Here is a 25443-nt window from a genome sequence, read left to right on the forward strand (position 1 = left end):
TTGGCATGGACCGTTAGGGTTAGGGTTATATAACTTATTATCAGTATCAATTATGTTTCGTCGAATTAATCTACAGGGGACGTAAAATCAGGACAAAAAAATCATTCGTCTTATTAACTTCTGACCAATCAGAAACAACGTCCATCATCTTTCATCATTACGTCACACATCACTGCAGCAACACAGCGACATCGAAATAGAAAGTTGTTTTGTTATCTAGGGCAGTCAAATAGGAATGGTTTCCATTATAGGCCTGTTTGTGAATGTATTTATGATCGTAATACAATGGTTACAACACAAAAGCAATTCCAATGATTTCCCGTATCATGCAATAATCGGATGTCACGTTGAAAGTTGAAAGGATTATGAACAGTATTTAGTTTTTGGTTTTATTTTCTATTTGTAAACAATAGTTAATGATTGTTATCTCGAATAATTTGAATAAGAGAACGAGGAACTAAATACAAGCATTTTCATTTTGCAGTTTTCTTTCAACTTCGCAGCATCATCCGAGTGTATGGTAACACGACTTAGACGGTAAAACACTCTTTTTTTTATAATAATTTCAACTATTAACTTTCTATATTTGCTTTAGTTTTATATTACTATTATATTAACCGCTGTTATAGATTTAATTGATTGATTAATTATATACTTTTTTTTTTGCAATCAACTCATTTATAACAGACTCTTTTATTAATTTGATTCACGTGGTCCAACGCATAGTTGTCAACGATAACTACTTTTTTATTTAATAAAACAATATTGTTGAATACCACACTGGACCAACGGGAAATCGCCCTGAGGTGAATATCTTTTTTACAGCTCTGCGGCAAAAATCGTCTTTTTGTTGCATCCTTAAGACTTTTCATTTAAGATGAATGCGGTGGATTTGATTGAGAAAAAGTTAAATTTGAAAAAGTAGATGTGGTATTCAGTAAACAAATGATAACTGTTTATTATTTGCGAATTTGGTTTTTTTTTTCTTTTTCTGTTTCTTGATATGGATGATTTTTTTCCGAAATAAAAGAAATGGAATTGAATTATTCGTCGAATGTTGATAATTCATTTATTTAATGATGTATTGTCCCCCTGAAAAAATTGTCTAACTTTTTTTTTTAATATGCAATTTCAATGTTACATAATAGTTATTTACTTTTACCAAAAATTGGATAGAAAAAAAAATGACCTAAAAAGCAAATTGACTAGATTTGTACTACGAACGTTCAAAAGTATTTTATTCACCCCGGGAATGGGTTGGAAGTTTTGTGGTGTTTGGGATGGGGTAGGAATGTTGCTTGGGCTGGGTAAGTAGGCTATCAAATTGACCAGAATTGTACTAGTATTTGCTAGTATTCAATATTTTGATATCGACCGTTACTGTAATTTAGATTGTGTATCTTGATCCACTCAAACCACTACAGATTTGTTAGCGAATTATGAGGCTGTTCTTGTGTGTGCTATTTTTGAATGCCGCTGCGGCAATACAAAATCCCGAATGGGATATATTCAAAAGGACATTTGGTAAGAATTAATTTTTAAACATTCGAAATAAACTTATTTATTGTTTATTTAAGAAATCCCTAAAGAGTCTGATGAATCAAGAAAAGGTAGGCAGGCTCTCCGCCGCATTAAAATTACTAAACTTTTTAACTATTTACGTTAGCTGGATTAGATATAATAAACATTAGATAGTGAATAATTATTAAGAATTAGTAAAGATTAGGATACAATTGCACAGTGTGTAACACTGGTGTAGCCTACATTAAACAATATTAATAATCGAGCAGTTTTATATAACTTTAAGTCTTGTATGGAAGGCGGATGCTGCCAAACTTATTATCTACAGAGAGTAGTCACCTTCTGAATTTATGTTGCAGCTAAACGGAAATCATTTTAAAAACCGGTTTTACGATTGAGACAGCATGCTTTAATTTGTACAGTAGTTCCATTAATCAATCAATCAATCAATCAATCGTTCGATTTATATAGCGCCATTCCAACATTCATTGCTCATGGCGCTGTAGAAAAAATCAGAAAAGGTGACACATTACCCGTGTCAGACACGTCGCTAACGTATTTAAAATTCGTTTAAAATCCGGGTTTTTCCCAGCAGAAATAGGCTCTTCAAAACCCTGCAACATATTACGTAGATATACAGATTACCCATGTTAACTGTTTTACTTTTTGTTTATTAGTGCCTGTTAGGCTTCAGGGTGGTTCTACCCCGAACGAAGGACGTGTCGAAATACTGAACAACGGCGTATGGGGAACAGTTTGTGATGATGACTGGGGTATATCAGACGGTAGAGTAATTTGCAAACAGCTTGGATATCCAGGCGCGGTAAGGGTAAGAACGAATGCATTTTGGGGTGAAGGAACAGGACCTATACATCTTGACGATGTACACTGCAATGGGGATGAAACGTCGATTACACATTGCTCACACGCTGGTTTTGGAATAGAAAACTGTCGTCATTCTGAAGATGCCGGAGTCGAATGCGTTAATTTAGGTAACTGATTTATCATTAGTCACCCATCATCCCTTTAATTTGATAGACCACACCTATACTTTTGGAAAAAGTTATAATACATAAGACACAAACGAGATAATACAGAATGAAATTGTATTAGTAATAAAAATAGCTTATAGCTTATTATAGCCTTCTTGTAAACCAGGTAATTCGACGAAGGGAAGTAGAGAAATGATTTGATCATCTAGCAATAATAAGTATAAGTAAATACTTTGAATACTTTACATCTGTACTACAAACGTTACTTTGTAGTGCGGCCCTATACTTAATAGGCGCTGTTAATATATATTGGATGACGCGTTGAAAAATCTTAGTTGTGTATTGTTTAATTTTCGTAGTTCGTCTTACTGGAGGTTTTACTGCATTAGAGGGTCGTGTTGAGATATTTTATCAGGACAGCTGGGGAACAGTCTGTGACGATTCGTGGAGAGTTGAAGACGCCGATGTTGTCTGTAATTCTCTAGGATACACAGGCTCAAGTGAAGCGTTCTCTGTTGCGCACTTTGGACAGGGATCTGGTCCTATTTTGCTAGATGATGTTGCATGTGTTGGTACAGAAACTGGTCTGCATCAGTGTCTGTCAAATCGTATTGGAGAGCACAACTGTGGTCATTCTGAAGACGCTGGCGTGAGATGCTCAGGTAAGGTTTTATGTTTGTATATTCAAATTACTTGTTTCTGTGAATCGCCTATCATTAATCACAACCTTTGAGTCGTATCCAGCAGTTAGTTGACGGCTGGCGTGGAGTGAAAATGGGAATTTTTTAATATAAAAAGTTAAAGGTTTGCCGAATGGCTATGACAAATTTCTGTCAAGTTTTCAATGTAGACGATTGTTGATGCAATTTTACGTTACCAAATTTAACATCCACAACATTTCTTTATACTCTCCATTAAGCTTGTTTGCGTCTAGCTAGGACCATGTGAAAATGGTAATAGCCAAGTTACAGTTAGATAAGTTGAAACATTATATAATTTATATAAAAACGGCCCTTGCTTGTTTAGAGCCTGTTAGTGTTAGACTTCGAAGTGGCTCTACCTCAAATGAAGGACGTGTCGAGGTACTGCACAACGGTGTATGGGGAACAGTTTGTGACGATGACTGGGACATTGCAGATGGCAGGGTAGTTTGCAAACAGCTTGGATATCCAGATGCTGCAAGGGTAACATCAGAGGCCTTCTGGGGTCAAGGGACAGGACCTATACACCTTGACGATGTTAGGTGTAACGGTAATGAAACATTAATTACAGACTGCTCACACGCCGGTATTGGAATAGGAAACTGTGGTCATTCTGAAGATGCCGGAGTGGAATGCCAATATTCAGGTAACTGTCATCATTTCACTAGCTGTGTTAGGTGATACAACTTCAAAAACGAAGACTCATGATTATAATATTCATTTTTGTTTTATGTATCTTATTGTTTCTTAATACAATTGTAGTGCGTCTTGTTGGAGGTGCCAATGAATTTGAGGGTCGTGTTGAGATATTTTACCAGAGTAACTGGGGAACTGTTTGCGATAATTCGTGGGGAGTTAAAGATGCAGACGTTGTCTGCAATTCAATGTCGTACACAGGCCCAAGTGAAGCGTTCTCTGGTGCGCATTTTGGACAGGGATCTGGTGCTATTTTGCTGGATGATGTTGCGTGTGTTGGCACAGAAACCGGTCTGCATCAGTGTCCGTCAAGACATAAAGGTCAACAACACTGTAGTCATTCTGATGATGCTAGTGTTCGATGCTCCGGTAGGAATTAAGTTATTATTGGTGATGCACTATTTATATAATATTTATTTCCATTTTTATCTACTGTATCTACCAATTTAAATGTTTTTCTAAGACAGTTCAAATTAAAATAACACATAAATAGTTATTCAGTCGTCGAGATTGTACCAACTGTAATTAGATTTCTTTTTTGTATAATTGTTAGTGACTGTTAGGCTTCGGGGTGGTTCTACCTCGAACGAAGGACGTGTCGAGATACTCTACAATGGCGTATGGGGAACAGTTTGTGATGATAGTTGGGATATTACAGACGGTACAGTAATTTGCAAACAGCTTGGCTATTTATATGCTGCAAGAACAACATCAGGGGCCTCCTGGGGCGAGGGAACAGGACCTATACATCTTGACGATATTGCGTGTAATGGAGATGAAACGTTGATTACATCTTGTCGACATGCAGGTGTGGGAATACAAAACTGCGATCATTCTGAAGATGCTGGAGTCGAATGCGTTAATTTAGGTAACTGAAGAACGTTCCTTTACTTACATAAACGTCTAATTTGACATATAGACTAGTACTATTAGTTGGGAAAAACATTCTCATAGCGGTTTATCCGATCCATACAAATTGTTCTACTTATTTAGAGATGTCCGCTTAGAAAAGCCTACAGATTTCAAAGATTACCGTAGTGAATACCAAGCAGGCTTTTTGGATAAGCATTATGGGAGGTGTTTATTGTTTTTATTTATTTATCGTCATTTGATTGGACGTGTGAAAATATCATTTTTATCAAAGGAAGCATAGATGGTTGTCATTTAGTTCTAGTTCTTTTGTTGTATGTAAAAAAAATGTATGCTTATAATATATTTATCGTCGATCGTTATCGTCCTAGTGAAAATGGGCCTCTATTATTTCATTTGTCCTTTTAAAATCTTTAGTGCCTGTTAGGCTTCGGAGTGGTTCTACCTCGAACGAAGGACGAGTCGAGATACTCTACAATGGAGTATGGGGAACAGTTTGTGATGATGACTGGGGTATAGCAGACGGTAGAATAATTTGCAAACAGCTTGGCTATTCAGGTGCTGCAAGGGTAACAGCAAAAGCTTTTTGGGGTGAAGGAACAGGACCTATACATCTTGACAACGTTGAGTGCAATGGCTATGAAACATCGATTACAGATTGTTCACACGCCGGTTTTGGAATAGAAAACTGTGGTCATTCTGAAGATGCTGGGGTGGAATGCTTTTATTTAGGTAACTGATTACTCTTGTATTAATTCACTAAAACATTTATAAAGTTATCTAGCGGCCTGAATTGACGTTTGATATTGTAATTTTAAATAATTAATGATTATTTTGTATATTTTGTAGTGCGTCTTGTTGGAGGTGACACTGAATTAGAAGGCCGCGTTGAGATATATAGCGAGGGTAGGTGGGGTACAGTCTGCGATGATTCGTGGGGAGCTGATGACGCCGATGTTGTCTGTAATTCTCTTGGGTACACAGGCTCAAGTGAAGCGTTCTCTGGTGCGCACTTTGGACAGGGATCTGGTCCTATTTTGCTAGATGATGTTTCATGTGTTGGTACAGAAACTGGTCTGCATCAGTGTCCGTCAAATCACATTGGAGAGCACAACTGTGGTCATTCTGAAGACGCTGGCGTCCGATGCTCTAGAAGTGTTTTAGAAACTATATTTGGTTAGGGCCTTATATAGTAATATGTTTTCAATAACAAGACTCAAGATAATAAATCCAAACGCGCAATCAATTCTAAATTTGTCAAGTAGGCTTAAGTTTAATTTATGATTTTTTTTGTCCTTGGCTTAGAATTAAACAGAAATATTTCTTACTTTAACATAAATTATGTAATAATAAATCATAAGCTTTACTAAATTGATAAAATGTGTTAATAATATTCTTGCAAATTGTATATTGTAAAACAAAACGGGCAATAATAATACTTTAAAAGATACAAATATATCGTTAAAAAATTAATGCAGATATCTAGCGTTTGGCACATCAATTGTTGGAATGGAAGTTTCTAACCAGAATAGAAACATTTTCTCTAGCTTTCACTTTAGGTTAGAGTTAATTAAAAGACACACTAAGGTACTATAAGGTAAAGCGGGTGGAACAGGATGATGGTTTGTACATTAAAAGACCGTTTTATGAAGAAAATTCATTCGTTATTTTACTCGTATTGATGGGAGGCATAATTTGGTAGAGGAACAAGTTTCTTCTTTTTATTCTCATTCTCTTTCCATTGTTTCTTAAACAATTTCTTTCTCTTATTGATTTTTCATCCTAGTAATTTTAATCTCATATTTTTTCTTCCCTTCTATTTTCTTTTTCCTCTTTCATTTTCTTTATTTTTCCCTTTTCCAATTCTCTTTCTATACTTCCTTTTCTTCTTTTAATTATTTTCTATATTTTTTTTTTTCCCCGTTTTTCTTATTTTTGCCTTTTCTTCTATTTTTTCATTTACTATTTTGTTGTTTTCTTTTCTGTTCTAGATTTAGGCTTACAGTTTCTTTACATTGGTTACGTTTTTAAAAATACGCTGCCTATCTATACCGGTAGGCCTACATCTTTCTTAGCTAATTAGGGAGGTTTCGCAACCTTACGAAAACGATAACGAAAACGGATACGTCACACATTTGTGAAACTTTTGAGCTGATCCCCATTTCATATTCGTAAAGCGTATTCGTGTTGACGAATATCACCAGTCATATTCGTAATTACAAAACGAGTATAGTTTTTGATCTATTTTTCACATTTTGCATTTTAATCAGGAATGATTCATGATTATAATATAATTATAGATTTATTGAAAGTAATTTGCTGAAGTAATTTACTAAAATGCCAGGTAAATTTGATAAATAGCAGTTTTTAAAGTCCTCACTCGCTTTGATGTTACGCTAGGCCTAGGCAGCCAAGCAACACGTACCTGCGCTTCGCTCAAATTTACCGCAGTCACGTTTTGGACGTTGCCCTCAATATTTCGTTGCCATGCGAAACAGATTTTTACTGGCTTACGAAAAACGAATACGTGTGCGTGACGTGACGTGACGTATCCGTTTTCGTTATCGTATTCGTAAGATTGCGAAACCTCTCTAATGATGATTTATTGCCAGTTACCTTCCGATTGGACGCCATGGTGAAATGGTTCTTTTGACTTGCGTTGATTGCGTGAAATCAAACTGATTTGATTTCCCGTGGCGATGTTTGAGCACTATTGCGTCGTCGGTTCCCACTTTTGATTACGCAATACGGCACTTTGCGTCGATACATCGCTGCGTTAAGGCTGGTTTCCTGTCGACGTAAGAGGCAGTTTTTCTAACGTCAGTTACGATTGTTACGTCGATTTTACGTAAGAAACCAACATTTGACAGGAAACCGCTTACGACAATATTTTGGTGAAATCGACGTAAACGCAAGAAAAATAGACGATCGACAGGAAACCGGGGTATCGAATCTCCGTCTGATACGTCGATTTATCGCGAATTAACAGGAAACCGGGATTTTATTGCTTGCGATCACTTGCGTTGCGTTATTAACGATTCTTACGTAAAGTTGACTTGGAGTCAACTTTACGTAAGCGTAAGAGTCGTAAGCGCAAGATATACAATGGAAAAGGATAGGCCTATTTTTAATAGATACGAAAATACGAATTTCATTAATAAAAGCAGCTTTTTTACAACACCTCTTTACCAAAAAAGGATAAAAATTAGCCCTATATTAAAAACGTACAATTATATTAAAGTTCTTTCTATTCACACTTTTCTTTATTTTATTGACACATTCTCATTCCGGTAATTAAGTTCATTAACTATTCTTTTATTAGGAGAAATGATTCGATGTTTTTAAACAATTTAAACCGGCACTATTTGCTCCATCTGAGTTTTTCTAATCAATGTTTTTGTTGTTTGTGTTGTTATAAGAAGCATGCTATTAGACTCTGATGCAGTAGATGTAATATTAAATATACAGAAGGTAAGATATTTAATAACAATTAATAATAATAATAGTAATAATAATAATAATAAAGTTATTAAATAATATTTCCATTCAATATCCCTCCACACTTAATAATAAGAAGCATACAGTAAATACTTGTTAAATAAATTTATTTACAAATACATTCTGCACAATACTATTTTATGGATTAGGCCATTTATATAAATTCTCAAAAATAATAGATGCATACACCATGGCATACAGAATATACAATACCGAAAATCAAACCTTTAACTAAATACTAATTACTTACTTATTAACTAAATACATTTTAAAAAAGCAAACACAAACACTTTTACTGATTACCTTAAGTGATATAGGCCCTACAGTAACTTTCTTTGCATACACTGTGTCACACAATATATATGATACAGGAAATTAAACCTTTAAATAAATCTAAAAAGTTGAAATACTAAAACTATAAACATATTTTTAAACTCTGAAACTGTGGTACACTGTACTGTAATTTCTCTCTTTCAGATGGGGCTGAATTAAGGACACAAGTTGATTCAATCTTTCTGGTGTCATTCTTGTATATCTATTTAATAAAGCAAAACAATTTGTAAATGCAACACATACACTTTTAATGTTGATACATTATCAATGTTAATATCAATGTTTTGTTTAATTTTCAGTGGTACTAGAAGCAGACTTTCTGTTCACATGTAAAAATGTTAATAATAAATAAGTGTGATATTTCCTATGTACTGGGCAGTATTTACTTTGGAATCATTATAGGCCTCATTTTGTGTTTAAAATTTGCTCTGTAAAAATACTTAACATTTTAAAACTAGTGTGTTGAAGCTTTTCAATAATTATTTTAAATCAAAGAAAAATAATTAAACATATTTAAAGTGTTTTTCACTTGTTTTTCTTAAGTTAATGACTACAAATTTTAATTTTATAGAATTTTCCTGTTAAGCAGCTGACCTACTGTTATTAGTTATAGTTATGTGTACAGTATAGATAACATTTTTAGTTACAAAGATTTAGTTTTTAAACACATTCCAACCAAAGGGCATGTAAAAGAGAAATTTCACTGTAGATCATTTTTGTTGCAGTTTAGAAGTTGGAATTATTGTGTAGAGTGTGTAGATCCAATACATTAAAATTTTAAAATGTTTTTTTTTTAAATTTGGCCTATCATATAAAATAAAGTCACACTAAAAAAAATGAGAGATTTATGCCTAATTTCAAAGCTAGCCTAGGCCTACAGATGGTGGTCCACTTAATTGGCCTAGGCCTAGTACTTGTAGGGCCTAACCTAGTAGTAGGCTAGTATAGGAGGCCTACTATTACTAAGTACTAGGGGCCTAGGCTATAGTAGGTAGGCCTAAATAAAGGCTTTTAGTAGTAGGCTAGCCTAGGCCTAGGCCTAGTATTACTAAAGTAGGCCTAGGCTAGGCCTACAAGAAGGCTACGGTCTAGGACATTTTTAGTACAGGCCTCTTGCCTATATTACAGTAAAATAGTAGTGGTTATGATGTAGGCCTAGGCCTAGGCATGTTTTATGTAGCTAGTAGGCCTATGTACAGTATATGCCACACAGCATGTATGCCTTTCTAAGCCTAGGCTGCCTACCTGAAAAACAATTGCCTGACATGGGCAACCATCGATCGAGCAAACACGGAAGCGTAAGAAAAAAATTTCAACTTTACGTAACGATCATAAGACGACCGTAAGCGCTTGAAGTTAAAAAAGTCAACTTTACGTAAGGGTCGTTATCGGCTCGTGAGCCTGCGGTTCAGAACGATCAAAACGACGTTCATTTTTGTTCAACTTAACGGAAGAGACGTAACAAACGCAACAATCGTAACAAACGTTAGCATTTCCAAATCTTACGTCGACAGGAAACCAGGCTTTAAGCTTGGTTCCCACTAGAACGTAACGCAAGGACGTAAACGCAAACGCAAGCGTTTTAACCAATGACAAGCGAAGTTATAGACAGTTAGCAATCACAAGCAAATAAGCCATCGCTTGTGATTGGTCAATTCACTTGCGTTGCGTTACGTCCTTGCGTTGCGTCGCTAGTGGGACGTAGTAGCAGTGACAAGCGACAGCTCGCTCGGATAATTCATCGCTTTGATTGGTCAAATTATACTTGCGAAGTAAGTTGTACTATATAGCCGGCCTCCTACCGTACGTGGTATCTTCGACGCATCGTATGGCTACGTGATTTATATTACGACAATACAGACGTACAATACATTAGAAATATTGTAATACCTACGTTACGTAATTGTATCACGCACTACGTAAATATCATGTTCGTAATTCTATCTAGAGTATACGATTGTTGTTTATGGAAATCCAACATGATGAAACTATGTCACGTGTTAGAGAGAGAGTAGGCCTATTTGTGGTATAGTTAGGCCTATTATCAAAGATACTTTGGGCCTAATAGATTACTCCATGAATAGACCTACTAAAAGTCGTCAACATGGTGAAAGCCTGGTTTATGGATAATGATAAAGAAAAAGATCAACGCCTTGAACACCATCTAGAGCCTGTGCAAATGTTGGATTTAGACTATTTGGATTCACATGGTATAAAATATTGGCTGGTAAGTTCACATGAATAATATGTTGTGAGTCACTCCTGACTGTCTTTTCTAGGCTAGGCTAGCCTACTAGGGAATCATATACTGTGTAATAGGAATCCGGGACGATTCGGCCCATTTTTAGTTGGACCAAACCAATGATTGTTATTAATATTATGTTATACTGTTTTTTTTTGTGGTTTTTATCAAGTTTTCAAACAACAATCATGTAGCCTATTTAAAAATGTATTGTCCCCAAAAAATATGAAAAATGAAGATTAATAAAATCAGACTTTATAGATAGGCCATTTTGCAGTTTTAATAATAATATATTATTAATTTTAGTTATTCACTTCAATCAATTCAATTCTGTAGAAAAAAAACCTACAAAATTATTTCACTTGTAAAAGACAAAAGAATCCCATTTTCTGACAGACAATTTAAATATTTTTTGCTTTAAATTACATTTTTTTTCGGGTAAATATATATATTTTTTTGATCCAGTTTTTGGTCAAAGTGAATAACTATATCCAACATTAAAATGGCATATTCAGCAACAACAAGTTTTAAAAATTATTTTTTCAGGGGGACAAATCTTTAAATTTAAATTATTTTTTTCCAATACCAGCGTCGTGTTTACAAACTGTGTAGTTTTGTGTGAGTTTATTGAATATGGGACGATTCGGCCCTGAGACAATTCGGGCCACTATTGGTGGGACGATTCGACCCACTATCGGTGGGACAAATCGTTTTAAACTTAAACAATTTATATTCATTTTTAAATGTTTACTTATAGGTAGATGCAGACAATTACAAAAAAGAAGGGTTGCTTGACAAAATACGCAAAGAAAGAGGATATTCCTATGAAGATTTTATAACTGTTTCTCCAGAGAAACTTCCCAATTATGAAGAAAAAGTAGGTATTACAGTCAGTGGAATAATGCAGGGGCCGTAACGTATGCCGCTGGCTAGGGTCCTGGTGGGGCCCTCCATAACTGGGGCCTGTGAAGGAGCTGCTAACTAACAGTAGGCCTAGTCTAAAACTAACATTAATTTATAACAACTGTAGTAGTCTTTTTAGTAGGTAAAAAACATTAAATTTTATTATTCCAGGCCACAAAAAGATCAGATCAGAAAAACCAGTACTTTAATTTTAACAACTTTCAACAAAACCAATCTTCCTAGTATAGGTGGATTATTAACCTTCCTCCCCTTCCATTTGAATGTAATTCAAACAATTAAATTTAACACAATTTTCATCCATCCATGATCCCTTTTCAACTGTATGATTGTTTTTATTGCTTTGTAATCCTATTGCGGCGGCCAAAGTATGTTATCAATAGAATGTTTATAGAACATGTGGCCTACACATATAGGTTAGGGCATGGAGAAATAAGTTAGGTATTTCTCCATGGTTAGAGTGATTGCTACTGTTTGCTTTGTTTGTTTGCTAATTCTGTTTGGAATTGTAATGTTATTGACTAAGGTTAATCATGTATGAATTCAACCTTTTGTGCAAAATATGAACTTACGTGTACTGTATAATCCAACGTTTCGCTGAATTAGCCCAGGTAAAAATTAATGTAGATCAATTTCTTATTCTTTAAAAAATATCATTTTGTTTAAATTGTCATTTTAATGTCACATAAGTCATAATATAGTTACTTTTTGCTGTGACCAAAAATAAAGTTAAAAAAATATACTACACCTGAATATATAAACTTAACCATTTTGTCTTTTAATAATTGAAATCATTATTGTTGTTCATTTTTTTTCTATGCAAGTGATGAAAACTGCTGATTCGGATTTATTTATCTTCATTTCTCATGTTTTTTAAGTCAATACATTACAACAACAATCTAAAGCATTTAAACAAATTTTGTATACAGATAAAATCTTTTTTCGAGGAACATCTTCATACGGATGAGGAGATTCGGTTTGTTCTGGATGGAAGTGGTTACTTTGATTTTAGAGATCGGGATGAACGTTGGGTGAGAATTGCTGTGGAGAAAAACGACCTGATTGTGTTGCCTGCAGGAATATACCATCGCTTCACCTTGGATACAAAGGTATCTCGGATTAATTAGTTTGTCCTGTAATCATATGTTATCCCTAATATAAAATTTGATCTAAATATCTATATTTTGGTCTATGCAGTGTATGGGAAATTGTAGATTGCATGGCCAGTGCAGAGAAAATCTAGAAGAATTTTGTAATTGTTAGTACCTACTATTATAGCTGACCTCCATCAGCAATTTACTATTGTCTTACAGTTTACATAGACATTGTTATTAAATTCATCTGGTTCCAAATATAACTAACTGACAACAATGTTTGGTTCAACAAAAAAGTAATAATTTTCCAATTAATTGTCATTTGTCATTAACTTTTTCAGAATTACATACAAGCTATGCGATTGTTTGTTGGTGAACCTGTCTGGAAAGCACATTTCCGACCTGCAGATGACCTTCCATGCCGCGATACCTATCTTCAAAGCCTGACAACAATGTAATATACAGATTGGTACAAGAACTATGGGATTTCTTAGAAATTAATTTGCTGGTTAATTATATCATCAGCTCCCACAGTTGTATTCAATTGGTTAGTAGGGTTATATGGCACAAACTTGTAACAACTGAAAGATTTTTAACCCGTTCAATCAATTATTTTCATTTTAAACTAAAATTTAACTTGTACATATACTGTATTTTTCATTAAATCTGAGTAATCCTTGGCACATTTGTAATTTGTCCTTGGTGGTTTTAGGAAATATGGTTTGGATTAAAGGATTTACTAATTTTAGTATTCTGAGAATCAATTAATAGATTACTTTTCGTAATTTGATTTAGCAAAGCTTTTGGTTTATTTGTAGTACCACTGCAAGGTATTATATTTTAAGTAGTAAGGTATTTTCAAAATACCTTATGTAAGGCACAAACTGAAGTAAAATACAGTGTATTTAAATATATTCTTTTTTTATTGAATCCACTAATATGCAGGTGTAACAGGTTGAATTTGAGCTGATGATTATCAAAGTACTACTTCCAAAAAAAAAAAAAAGGGATACATTTAAGTTAAAAAAGCAATCAATATGATTACCGTATACAGTTTTAGTAGTATTAAATTAAATAGAAGTAATATCAGAATAGAATGAAGGTAGATCAGTCTCTCGTAAGAGGACCAGTGAAAATGGTTTTTTTTCAGAAATGTTAACTAATTTTACAAAAACACCTTGTCACATGGTTTGTACCATTGAGATATTTTATAATGAAGGTGTAACTAACTTTAGATCAACAATAGTATAATTCTTCTCAGAGACAAGTATTGCATTTACAAAAAATGTAATTTAAAAAAATTACTATTATCTATATAAGTATTTGTTTTAATGCATATACAATATATTATGATGAATTTTTGTTTAAATTTAAATTTTGGAATGTGTAATATGCACTTGTACAGTACATCAGAAAGTGATAAAATAAAATTACAGACAATTCTCCCAATTACTTGTTCACTGCTTCCCCATTTCTTATCCTGACGTCGACAGGTTACAGTCGATACTGTTCAGATCATTGTTAACTTTTATTATCTGCAATCATTTTTGATGGGCCAGGGATGCATTAACCATCAAAGACAGATATCAGCCAACATCCGGGCATCTATACCCTCAGTCACTAGGGAATACCAATCAATCGTATATACAATAACCTCCCCTCTCATCAATTCCCTATTAGCTTCCTGTAATTCATAATAATAAAGTCGCTGAATTCTGCATTGTGTGGAACATAGGCTACTGGCTTTTTGTTTTTCTTATGGATTGGAATTTTCAAAACAGGCACCCGATTCTCTGTTCTATCTAAATTTTCCCAGTATCACATGGATATTTGGTAATACAGCATCACATGGATTCCACATGTATTGCCTAGTATCATAGGCCATACTCATCTCTTAACCTTACATGATACAGCCACACTTGTGCCACACATGACCTTGTATTACCGGATATTCCTATGTATTCCTGGTAAAACATAATATGATACGACTTATTTTATCATACCACCATTATTAAAATCCAACTCCCTGTTTTCACACTACAGTTTTCTGAAGCAGGAACATCGACAGAGCACTAAGACCAACAGTGGCAGGAAGTGTGATGATCCAGGCTGCAATTATGCCATAGAACAACTTCCAATCAACTGCTGTTTTTGTTCTCACCCACCCGACGGCAACCACTGATCCTACTTTACAATGCGTTGTGCTTATTGGTATTCCCAGGTTAGAGGCAACTAGAACGGTTGTTGCTGAACCAAGTTCAATTGTAAACGCACTACAGAGAGATAAAAAACACAATAAGAATTGTATCCAATATTATGTGTTACGATTTACGAAGTTGACTTTCAGAACAATTTTACAATTTACATGTGCTTATAAAGCCTTGTTGCATAAGTGGAACACAATCGAGCTGACCAATGAAAAACTATAGTTTGGATAATCTATCGATTGTGATTGGTCAAATTGCTTACGCTGCGCTATATCGTTGAAAATTGAAGGCTCCCTTCTTGACAGATAATCGTCAGTTACTGTAAGTATAAATAAGTACGTCTACAAACCTTGAAACCGTTAATGGTGTTAAGTCCTCGCCAACTGTCTCAATAACTCTTTTCCCAAGTACCCACAATCCGACTGCTACGCCAGCTGATCCATAAACTAGAATCCAGATTGCAACTGGTTCCTCTTGTTGGACATCACCGGTTGTGTAAATGACCCACAATGCCACGAATGGTCCTATGGCGTTACTGAAAGAAAGCTTTTCGGAATAATATTACAGAGAAAACTGTGTATTATTAGGGCGAATGAGGTTTGATGGATGCTGCCCCAGAATTCTTGACGCAAGCTGGAATGTTCACATGACAAATTAAGATTTTCCAATTGGCAGTCTTCCAAAGATAACTAACACTATCTCAGTGAGGCAACTGCAATTTGCAGGACATTACAAAAGAAAAAGAGGAAGGGTTCGACTTAGTTACATGGAGACCAACTCTAGAAATGGGAAGATGTACAGTAAGATGACATAATTTACCAGCTTCAGGAAGACAAGGCTATACAACCTGAAATCTTGAGACCCGGTGTATGCGAAATGGAGAACCATCATTGCAGTCCGTCAGATGACGCCTGAGTGATGTTTAATACTATATTTTATCATGGAATATGCAACCAATACAAACTCACCTAATGTCATTTCCACCATGCGCGAATGCACCAAACACTGATGATACAATCTGCAGTGGTAGACATATTTTTGTGACATGTGGATGATCTTTCACTTCTTTCCATTCCGGTTCATCGGCATGACGACTTGTCGTACTAAAAGTTCGATGTCTTGGCGTTGCTATGAATAAAACATAACTTTTTAATTGTTAGTGGTTTTGAATTGCGTTTACAGATGTTCTCTAACAAAACGAGAATGGTGTCTTTCTGATTTTGGCTTCAGAGATGGTCGATCACCTTTATCCAACTAGATTATTTTAGACCGTATACATAACATTATATGTGTGCACTTTAATGGACCTAGTACATCTTTTGAAATGAGTAGGTCGTTACGCATGAACTGGTTAGTACAGTACAGCCACTGGAATAATGAGAGAGTGCATGAATTGGCACCACTAATATAATTCCCTTACGGGAGAATCATGCAGTTGAAAAGTACGAGTCAACGGCTCCACGAGCAATGGTTGCTGGAATGCATGGACGCTATACACACGGTCATTATCATTATCATTAAAATGATATTCGTACAAAATAATTGTATCTGAAGACAATCGATATTCCTATAATTAATACTATTCTATATCCATGGTTGTGAAAATGCATTCAGTGTAGGTCTACTATTTTAAAGGTTAAGATAGATCTTTATTGGTAAAACCTTACTATGCTTGTGCTGCTGGTGCGATGTCTGATGTGTTTTAGAATGCTGCTGATATGTTGCTACATCACCGTTTGTAGCTTCCGTTTTGATGATGCTTGATGTGCTAACATTGCCTACAGAAATATTGTCTTCTGAAATAATTTAAATTAATGTCAATATATCACTTCGTATCATTCAATGAGGTATCGCGCATTACTGGTCAGACGTCATGGTTTATTTTAAGACTTTATTGATATAATGCGGTCATACGATCTTCTCACCCGACTCATGACAATTTTTGTCCAGTATAATAAGGAATGTCTGTACTATCAAATGCGTTCCCTAGAATTCCCATAGAATGTTAAGTTTTCAGTCTACAGTATATACGTGTTTCAAATATGCTTCTGCCTCATGGAATTTACTTGTGGACACACTTAGATACAATACCGAGAGCTGGCTCTTCTGCTATTTAGTTGAAGGTGTTTAATTGTAAGAAGCCCTGAGATATATTGGCCCCCTTAAAAATTTATGTGTTGAATATGCCACTTTAATGTCACATAATAGTTATTCACTTTGACCAAAAATTGGAGTGAAAAAATATTTACCCAAAAATACGAAAAAAAAATTGCCAGCCAATGGGTTTTTGATTAAATTTAACCGTTTATTTTTTGTCTTTTTATAATGGAAAACCTTGTTAGTGATTAATTTTATTATAACTACAACATTTGCTATTCAAATTGGATTAAGCTTCATATTTCATGTTTTTTTAGGAAACTATATCTTTAACATGCTTCTTCAATAACGCTGTACAACGATAAGCTTTACCCAGATTGTCTCTAGGCCTACATTAATTAATGGCAAAACAGTTTCTTTTCAGTTTCCGAAGTTACGTCATGTTCTTGGGTATCGGCTACATACCTTTTCTTTTGGAATTGACATCCGATGAATTTAATTGACCTTTTTGCAAATGTCCATTCTTGTTCTCAGCTTTTAAAGATATTTCCAATGTATTAACATCCATTATTTCATCAATACTTTCGTTTAAATTTCCATTAAGCCCTTCGTCTATGACATGGAAAACAACAATTAATAATAGATTATACAAATTATTGAATATAGTTTCGTCTTTTCACATTTTAAACTTCAACAATAGCAATTTAAGGTTTCATGAGATTTGGTAAACGTAATTTGTTAACAAACTAATGTTTCTTTAAAGATTATTTATTTCCTCTTTAGATAAAATGTGTAAAATAATTATTCAATTTGACCAAAAATTGGAGAACAAAAAAATGCTCAATTCTTCCAGAAAATGGTTGCTTATTTTTTTGGTTTATTTTTTTAAACTTGGGATTTTAGTTAAATCTGACCATTTACAGTATTTTTTCCTTTGAGAGGCGAAAGCATGTTTCGTTTTGGGGAAAGTGAATAACTTGATTAAAACTGAATACTTTTAGTGTTGAACATTTTTATTTTTTTAATTTTAGGAAAGAATAAAGTTAACATACAATTACATTTATGAGGCTAATTATTTGTTGTTTTTGTTCGTATTCTCTTACCAGAATTCATGCCGTAATTGTGAAAGTACGAATGTTCTTTAATGTACTTTATACTAGGAACAGTTGGTGATTCTTCGACTGAAGCATTTCCTACAAAATTCAATAAAATAAAACAAAAATAAAATCATGTAAAGTACAATAAGCAAATGATGAAACAGAAGATGACGTCAGATCCAAAGATTATTATTTATTATTTGTAATAATTATTTTATTATTACTTAAACATTATTAAAACTAAGTTTATAAACTCCTGCTTCTGATGAATACGATGGTGCCTTTCACATTCAGCAACTAATGATAAGTTCCAAATATTATTATTTATTAACTATTTTATTTATTACCTTATCCTCTATTTCATGAATTCTATACTAACTATAATCACAGATTATTCAACTTACCCAAGACTGACTGCCTGACTCGAGGGACATACACCAACCAGACAAGGGTACCAATTAGGAAGCCAGCTCCAAGAGCAATTAAAAACACTATCCATGCTTCTAGATCACCGATAGCTTTAAAAACACATATTAACAGTGAATAATGATGATCAAAATACAGTATATTAATGTTATTCACCAGGGTTTGCATTCATTAATATTTTTGTTTGTCCTAAGTCAAGTTAAGAAGCACAAGTACTTTCAGTATAAAACTGAATTTGTTTATAGAATTTTGTAATGGACTTAAGATTTAAGGGAAAATGCATTCAAATATCTAATTGTGACTACAGTATGTTCAACGTTGTAATGCATGCATACTCACCACCTGGTCCTCCATAAAATATTGAAAATAAATTAATGATTATGACGACACAGTAAAGAAACGGTAATGATTTTAAACCTGGTTCCAAAGGCTCTTCCTAAAAAAATAAAAAAAGTTATAAACACGTGTACACACATTCGTAGTGTCTCTGTACGGTACGCTTAGCATGTCATAACGCTCTAGAATTAGGGCTGTTTAACACATTTTTCGCAAATCTAGGACAAAAATTGCTTACCAATAACTTTCTTTGCCAAAGTGTTTAGAAGCATGTCTACTAATATATCAATTAGTTCCAACTCTTAGAGGAACATTTTTGGCAGCTATTTTTGGTAACTAATAAAGGTAGAGACTTTGTTCGGTCTCAAAATGTTCACAACATAGACATTTATATTTACTCTAATGGAACATTTTTTTCTAAAATGACTATATGTCTTGTCCGAACTACAGTACACATGTACAGTAATACAGATACATTTCGTGGTCATCAGGTATGTTTGTTATTGTATTACATTCGTTCAATTGCGATCATAATCAACTATTGTTTCCTTTAAATGTTCTTCATGCATAGATTTTAGTAACCTATAGCCACTGATAATGATTCATTATTTATTTATCATAAACATTATTAAAGTTAACCAACCTTATCCATTACGTATTTTCTAAAAGCAATAAATATTAAACTTGAAACAATCCCTGCCGTAAGTGGAGAAACTACCCAGGAACAAACTTGCAAAGAAGAGGATAGAATAATTTATAATCTCAAATGCAGAACAAAAACACACATGTTTGTTAGAAAGTTGTAGTCACTGGAATTGTGTGACGTTATAAAGTGTAATGACTTTTATCTGAAGTGGTTTAAAATTCAAACTTCAAGAACAATTGTACGGTAAAATTAAGTATTATAATATATATTATAATATTGACGACGTGTGAAATAAAAATATAAAATTAATATACTGTAAAATGCAATCTTGAATAGTCATGACGAATACCAAAAAGAAGGCGTGATTGATGAGAGATGAAGGAGTAGATAACATTCTTAACAGTGTGTTTACAATGCGACTACGAAGTCCAAATCACCATATACCAATTCAACGATGATTTAATAGTGGACGCCAATGATTAAACTAACCTATTAAAATAATTTCTTTCCATTTCACACCCTCAGCACCAAAAGCTACGAGATGAAATCCCAGCATCGCCCCCACAGTGCTGTGAGTTCCAGATACTGGTAGCTTCAAAGCGGTTGCAATCAAAAGCCATGTTGATGCAGCTAAAATTGAAACATTGCAGTTAAATATATTAAATACCTTTTCATTATAACCTATTTTTATTACAAAAAACAAACGGATGACAAAATAATAAACACATTGAAAAAGGTCGAATTTCAAGTTTTCGAAAATATTCTCATTTTTTTTATAGAAATAATAAATTAGTTTAAAAGTAGATAAGTATTCAACTACTTTTATTAAGTTATTGTACCGCTTACACTATCAATCGAATGTGCCGTTTCAATGGTAGAATCATTCAGTCAACTAATAATTGTATTATTCTATAAGCAATCGGTATATTGCCTTGATACATCCGGGTTAGAATCTAGCAGTGATTTTTGCATGTTACAGCCTTCCTTGATGGAAGCGATGGATTGATTTGTAAAAGTTTACTTTAATTGAAAACCTGAGTGTTCTATTCATTCAACTCGGTTGGATATTCTTCTTACTTTATTTCAATAAACAATTATTATCGGACATTCTAGGTTAAAGTTTCATAAGCTAAGTTGCAAAAGACGAGTTTATGTATTTCTTCATTTTTATTCTTTTTATGACAAGATATTATCTGAAGAGCGTTAACTAGTTCTTGGTTATTTTGAAGACAGTTATTGAAACATATTTATATGTAAAATGATCAGAAAGATGTTGGTTGAATTTTGTTTTGATCTGATATACTTTACCGATTAGAGCTGATATCTGTCCAACCATCAACAGTTGCGGATTATCATCATAAAGTCCAACATCAAACAGTCCTTTTCTAATTGTATCAGATACTTTGGCTCCTAGAAGAACTGCCCCCAGTGTCTCAAATATGGTAGCTAAGATACATGCCTGTAACAACGTCAGTGCCTTTGATCCCACAGCCGTCCCAAACGAATTTGCGACGTCATTGGCACCTAATGCGAACGCTAACACGAACGATAGTATGAAGCCTACCACAATCATCCACACGATATCATCGAATGCATGCTCCATTGTATATGTAAACAAAGTCCTACATAACAACAATAGTGTAATGTCATTAGTGTCGTTTGAATTATTGTAATTATTTGAGTGCGTGCGTTCATCTTTTTGAAAAGTCTCCAAATTGATTTTGAAAAAAAAGGAATTTATACAGGTCTAATTCTCGAATTGAAAAGCAGAACATCTGATGCGAACTCGCGAATCCTTAATTTCATGTGAACAACATTAATTATATCAAATTGAATCATCTGCGAGTGTATCTCTCCTCTTTTTCTAAAGACTCCAGACATTGGAAACCTTTTCGACAGAGAGGGTTGGGATCCTACTCACTATAATATGTAATAATGTTAAGTTATGTTTGTAACGCAGTGCATACAATACAATACTTAATTTGTGTTTGTATTATGGGCGTCACTGCGCCAGTAAAAACATATCAACGTCAAGTGTTCTAACAATATTCGAATTATTAAGCAATATACCTAACTTAATTCGTTATAAACAAAGTGTAGTTAAAAATAGCATACCTAATTCGAAATTTACAATCCAAAAACAGCGTACTACTAGCTAAACATCATCAGCGCCATTTCGTCTTTTAGTAGCGTGCTGTAGATTCAATGAGTGTATAATATTGACTTGTTTAAACATTGATAAGATATTGATAAGATAGATAAATGAACACATGGCAAACCCATGATCCTCAACCAATAGCATGTGCGGCCTTTATCGATGAACCCTATTGACAATACTGAAACATTTTGGCAAAGCGGATTCAAAACACGTTTGTCTAAACCCGCATTAAAATAAAAATATTCAAAACAAAAAACATATTCATAATTATCGTTATGATTATGACATTCCGCATTAGGTCTATTCATGTAGAATAGGAAAAGGTGCGGATTGTAGATTCTATCTTTTAACATATGACCCGTGTTCTTCGGTTCTCTATACTCTAAAACACTGTGCATATTTATTATTGGTTTATATATAGGCACTACAAGAAAATCTCACTTAAAATCATTAAAGAGTTATTCGATTGTTTTACAATTTCGAAGACAAAGCATTGAAACATTCTTGGATTAGATGTGTTTTAATTCGTGTACGTCACCGTACATTTATTGGCAACTTAAAAATAAATTACATACATTTTAAAATTCAAATAAATATTTCTAAACATTTATATTATAGGCCTATTGGTTTGTTATTTGTTAATAATAGATAGGCCTACTAATACATTATATAGGTCTAACTGTAGTTGAATCAACCGAACGTATCATTAGTTCAGTTCAGTTTCAGTAGGTTGAGTCTATTTCAAGAATGAATACTTTTCACTTCATGCGAATTGGAAGACCGGTTTATGTACAGTCGTTTCATCCATCTGCATTTTATGAAAAGCACACAAGTAGGCCCACTCAGAATAAAGGATTGGCGCCGGTGGTAAACGTTTCGCTTAGTGAGACACAGGGATTTTATACTGTATGACTTATTCTTCAAGCTTTTTTAAAGTACAAGTAGAAACAATGTCACCAATCTGTGAAGTCTGAAAAAATAGAAAGAATAGATTATAAACAAAAATGCCGATTCTCCTAAATATTGGATTGGTGGTCGAGATTTGGGAACAAGCTTTAAAATGTATTTCTCTTCGTTCTCGTTTACTTCATTTTTACATTTATTATCATCATAATCACTATTATCATAATTTATATTTCAATCAAAATTGGTTATTCTGATTAGGTTACCTCTTTCAAATTTCCATTCTCTATCATCTCTTTTGTAATAACGCGCTGGAGTCCGTCCTTTGGAGTTTCTGTCAAAATTAGTTTCTTGTCTTGTAATTCAAGAAGAACCTGAAGCGAAAGGAAAACACCATTTACAACTATCAAAGTATTAATTAGTTTTGGTTATTTCATACATTTTCTTAATAGGCCTAATATTTACAAAAAGGGAAGCGATTAGGCCTAATAAATCTGAAACTGTTTACAAACTGTACAAAATAAGGATGAAAACGAAACCAGTATATGATCGATACTATATATTGCTAGAGAGCATTATAATTACATTGTGAATGAAAGGTATATACAACTAACAGCTCTATTAGCATATTCTTTATTGTCTCTATTCAATGATTAACACGTTTTTAAAGAAAATGACATTGTTTCAGATTCGTGAATTGAATTGAATTCCCTCAGCGTCAAATTTTAAGACGCTTTTAATGTTTACTTATGATAGGCCTATTAGATGGTAAAAAAAAAATCATAATTTCATTTTTGTTGGTATAGTTAGAAGGAATCGAACGCACCTATAGCCTTTTTTGAAAATATCCGAACATAATATTTAATAGACTAAACTTGTAGATAAAATGTATTCTTATCATTGTTTTTTGGGGTACGTTATTTCAAACTGATTGGTTCAATGTCCTTAAAACCAAATCTGGTACGTGTGAGGAAAAATAATGTTATACCTTAGCTTCAAGATTTGAATGTTTTAGGGTTTCGTCTTTTGATTCGCCTAAAGTAAACTGCCTTGCCCCGAGACTGAACGAACCAACAACTGTAGTAAACGAGACTTTGTTGTCTTCTTGCTCAATTACAATCTGTTGCTTCATCATTCCTCCCATCATTTGCGCAGCATGGCCGACACCTGAAAACAAATATGGTTTTAGGTAAAAATATCCGTCAATTTCAGGTACTTTAAACTTAATCAGTAAAGTTAGGTTGGCGGCACACCATGTGTGCGTGTTTTCAGGAAGAAATAATGTATTGTTGAGAATGTCTCGAAGTTTCTGGAGCCAACATGGTGTCGCAAATGCAAACTTTTAAACATTACTTTGATACTTTCAACAAATAGAACATGGAAATGGCATAGAGAATAAGGTTCATGCACACATTCAAATAGACTTGTCCAAGTCTGTAGTTATTTCGAGCGTTATTTTTGGTCTGAAATACAAGCTCAAGTAGTATGAAACGCCATATGTGCCAAAATATCTTATCAAGTAATCTTTTTACTAATATTAAGCCAATTAAACTCCGTCTGGAACACAGACTAACATTCAAATAGTATTGTACAGTACTTTATCACGATTACAGAACGGCAATGGCCTACTTTACACTCAAAAGTGTATATTACTGAGTGGAACAATGATGGTAGTGTAATATTTTACTCAGAATAGTTATGGACAACCGGAAATCTAACCAGCAAAATTATTCGGATTATATTACAGAGGAGGAGACGTAATAAAACTTTAACTAATCTCTAAGTTTCACGCTTAGTCTAGGTACTGACAAACAATTATTTTGATTAAACTTTATTCAATAATGACTTAGGCCTAAAACCAATTATTTCGTTACCACATCATGGAAGCACTCTTCCCTGGTCATTATCCTTGCATCACTTTTAACTCGTCAACATGTTCCTCTTGATTAAACCATGCGTTTCGTGGTGTGCCAAATATATTAACACATTATCACACATATTTAGCACAAAATGTTTTTTTAAATTATGAAATTAATTATAGAACCCGATATAGGTGGTAAAACAAACAAAAAATATACCAGATTATCCATTAAATCATTTCAGTATATTAAAATAATTCAAAACATCGAATTCTAGTGTGTTTCGACAATACCCTTGTTTTATTTTATAAAATAAGCTAGGCTTACAAAAACTTACCAATAGCCGTTAAAAATGCACCAACATTCTCCTTATTTTCTACGAGATATTTACCACTAAAGTTTGCCATAGTATCTATCTGTCTATAGTCAATGGTGTTGATGTTCCTTCGTTGACAAGATTGTTTGTGAGATTTCGCAAAACGTTAGCCGACTTTTAAATGTTTCGTGATACCCCAAACGGGTACCTGCGAAAATGAGTACACAATACCGTCATCATTTTAAGTGAAAATTAATATGATAGCAATAGTTATGGTATCTCAATTTAACAATTCTAACAAAGAATGTTTAATCATGGTTTTATAAAAGTCTCCTTAATGTTTTTCTTGAATCAACTCGTATGACGTGGAAATTGGGTCTAAACTATTTAATTATTTCATACCTAATACAGCATATCAATAGGTTATCTATCTAGATTCAATTCTTATCTTTTCTGAAAGATATTCTTTTATAATAATATAGGTGTTATTGTTTAGTACTATCTTATATTATTATTTAGTGTAATCATAT

The 25443-nt window shown here is 33.7% G+C and overlaps 4 protein-coding genes across 4 annotated transcripts; 2 read left to right on the plus strand and 2 right to left on the minus strand.

Annotated features, from left to right (window-relative positions):
- Positions 1–468: 468 nt before the first annotated feature.
- On the plus strand, positions 469–6792 carry LOC144841548 (scavenger receptor cysteine-rich domain-containing protein DMBT1-like). The gene is made up of 9 exons (XM_078697941.1): positions 469–537; positions 1425–1524; positions 2199–2513; positions 2873–3175; positions 3540–3860; positions 3977–4279; positions 4464–4778; positions 5198–5512; positions 5630–6792. Exons 2-9 carry the CDS (start codon positions 1440–1442, stop codon positions 5959–5961), a joined length of 2289 nt encoding a protein of 762 aa, XP_078554067.1. The 5' UTR covers positions 469–537; positions 1425–1439; the 3' UTR covers positions 5962–6792.
- Positions 6793–10672: 3880 nt separating this feature from the next.
- LOC144841572 (acireductone dioxygenase-like) lies at positions 10673–14231 on the plus strand. Its single transcript, XM_078697987.1, has 4 exons — positions 10673–10838; positions 11611–11730; positions 12704–12883; positions 13210–14231. Exons 1-4 carry the CDS (start codon positions 10716–10718, stop codon positions 13324–13326), a joined length of 540 nt encoding a protein of 179 aa, XP_078554113.1. The 5' UTR covers positions 10673–10715; the 3' UTR covers positions 13327–14231.
- Positions 14232–14332: 101 nt separating this feature from the next.
- On the minus strand, positions 14333–21901 carry LOC144841555 (sodium-dependent phosphate transporter 2-like). Its single transcript, XM_078697952.1, has 12 exons — positions 21793–21901; positions 20986–21299; positions 20167–20307; positions 19675–19760; positions 19035–19131; positions 18674–18787; positions 18276–18365; positions 17638–17784; positions 16743–16871; positions 16044–16203; positions 15425–15610; positions 14333–15141 (listed from the first exon to the last, which is right to left on the minus strand). Exons 2-12 carry the CDS (start codon positions 21278–21280, stop codon positions 14901–14903), a joined length of 1686 nt encoding a protein of 561 aa, XP_078554078.1. The 5' UTR covers positions 21281–21299; positions 21793–21901; the 3' UTR covers positions 14333–14900.
- Positions 21902–22446: 545 nt separating this feature from the next.
- On the minus strand, positions 22447–25078 carry LOC144841575 (fatty acid-binding protein, brain-like). Its single transcript, XM_078697990.1, has 4 exons — positions 24935–25078; positions 23727–23905; positions 23005–23112; positions 22447–22805 (listed from the first exon to the last, which is right to left on the minus strand). The coding sequence occupies exons 1-4, from the start codon at positions 25002–25004 to the stop codon at positions 22749–22751; spliced, it is 414 nt and encodes a 137-aa protein (XP_078554116.1). The 5' UTR covers positions 25005–25078; the 3' UTR covers positions 22447–22748.
- Between the last annotated feature and the right edge of the window lie 365 nt (positions 25079–25443).

The sequence above is a fragment of the Antedon bifida genome, chromosome 4 (assembly GCF_963402885.1).
Source record: "Antedon bifida chromosome 4, ecAntBifi1.1, whole genome shotgun sequence".
Lineage (NCBI taxonomy): Eukaryota > Metazoa > Echinodermata > Crinoidea > Comatulida > Antedonidae > Antedon > Antedon bifida.

Bases quoted from the DNA above. Each gene is read 5' to 3' on its own strand.
- LOC144841548 (XM_078697941.1), top strand. From the start codon at position 1,440: ATGAGGCTGTTCTTGTGTGTGCTATTTTTGAATGCCGCTGCGGCAATA. The intron at 3,176-3,539 runs GTAAGGTTTTAT...TTGCTTGTTTAG, and splicing joins CGCTGGCGTGAGATGCTCAG to AGCCTGTTAGTGTTAGACTT. The intron at 4,280-4,463 runs GTAGGAATTAAG...TATAATTGTTAG, and splicing joins TGCTAGTGTTCGATGCTCCG to TGACTGTTAGGCTTCGGGGT.
- LOC144841572 (XM_078697987.1), top strand. From the start codon at position 10,716: ATGGTGAAAGCCTGGTTTATGGATAATGATAAAGAAAAAGATCAACGC. The intron at 10,839-11,610 runs GTAAGTTCACAT...GTTTACTTATAG, and splicing joins ATGGTATAAAATATTGGCTG to GTAGATGCAGACAATTACAA. The intron at 11,731-12,703 runs GTAGGTATTACA...TTTTGTATACAG, and splicing joins TTCCCAATTATGAAGAAAAA to ATAAAATCTTTTTTCGAGGA.
- LOC144841555 (XM_078697952.1), bottom strand. From the start codon at position 21,280: ATGGAGCATGCATTCGATGATATCGTGTGGATGATTGTGGTAGGCTTC. The intron at 16,872-17,637 runs GTATGTAGCCGA...AAATTATTTCAG, and splicing joins TGTCAATTCCAAAAGAAAAG to AAGACAATATTTCTGTAGGC. The intron at 15,611-16,043 runs GTGAGTTTGTAT...GCTTTCTTTCAG, and splicing joins CATGGTGGAAATGACATTAG to TAACGCCATAGGACCATTCG.
- LOC144841575 (XM_078697990.1), bottom strand. From the start codon at position 25,004: ATGGCAAACTTTAGTGGTAAATATCTCGTAGAAAATAAGGAGAATGTT. The intron at 23,906-24,934 runs GTAAGTTTTTGT...ATTTGTTTTCAG, and splicing joins TGCATTTTTAACGGCTATTG to GTGTCGGCCATGCTGCGCAA. The intron at 22,806-23,004 runs GTAACCTAATCA...CTATTTTTTCAG, and splicing joins AGAATGGAAATTTGAAAGAG to ACTTCACAGATTGGTGACAT.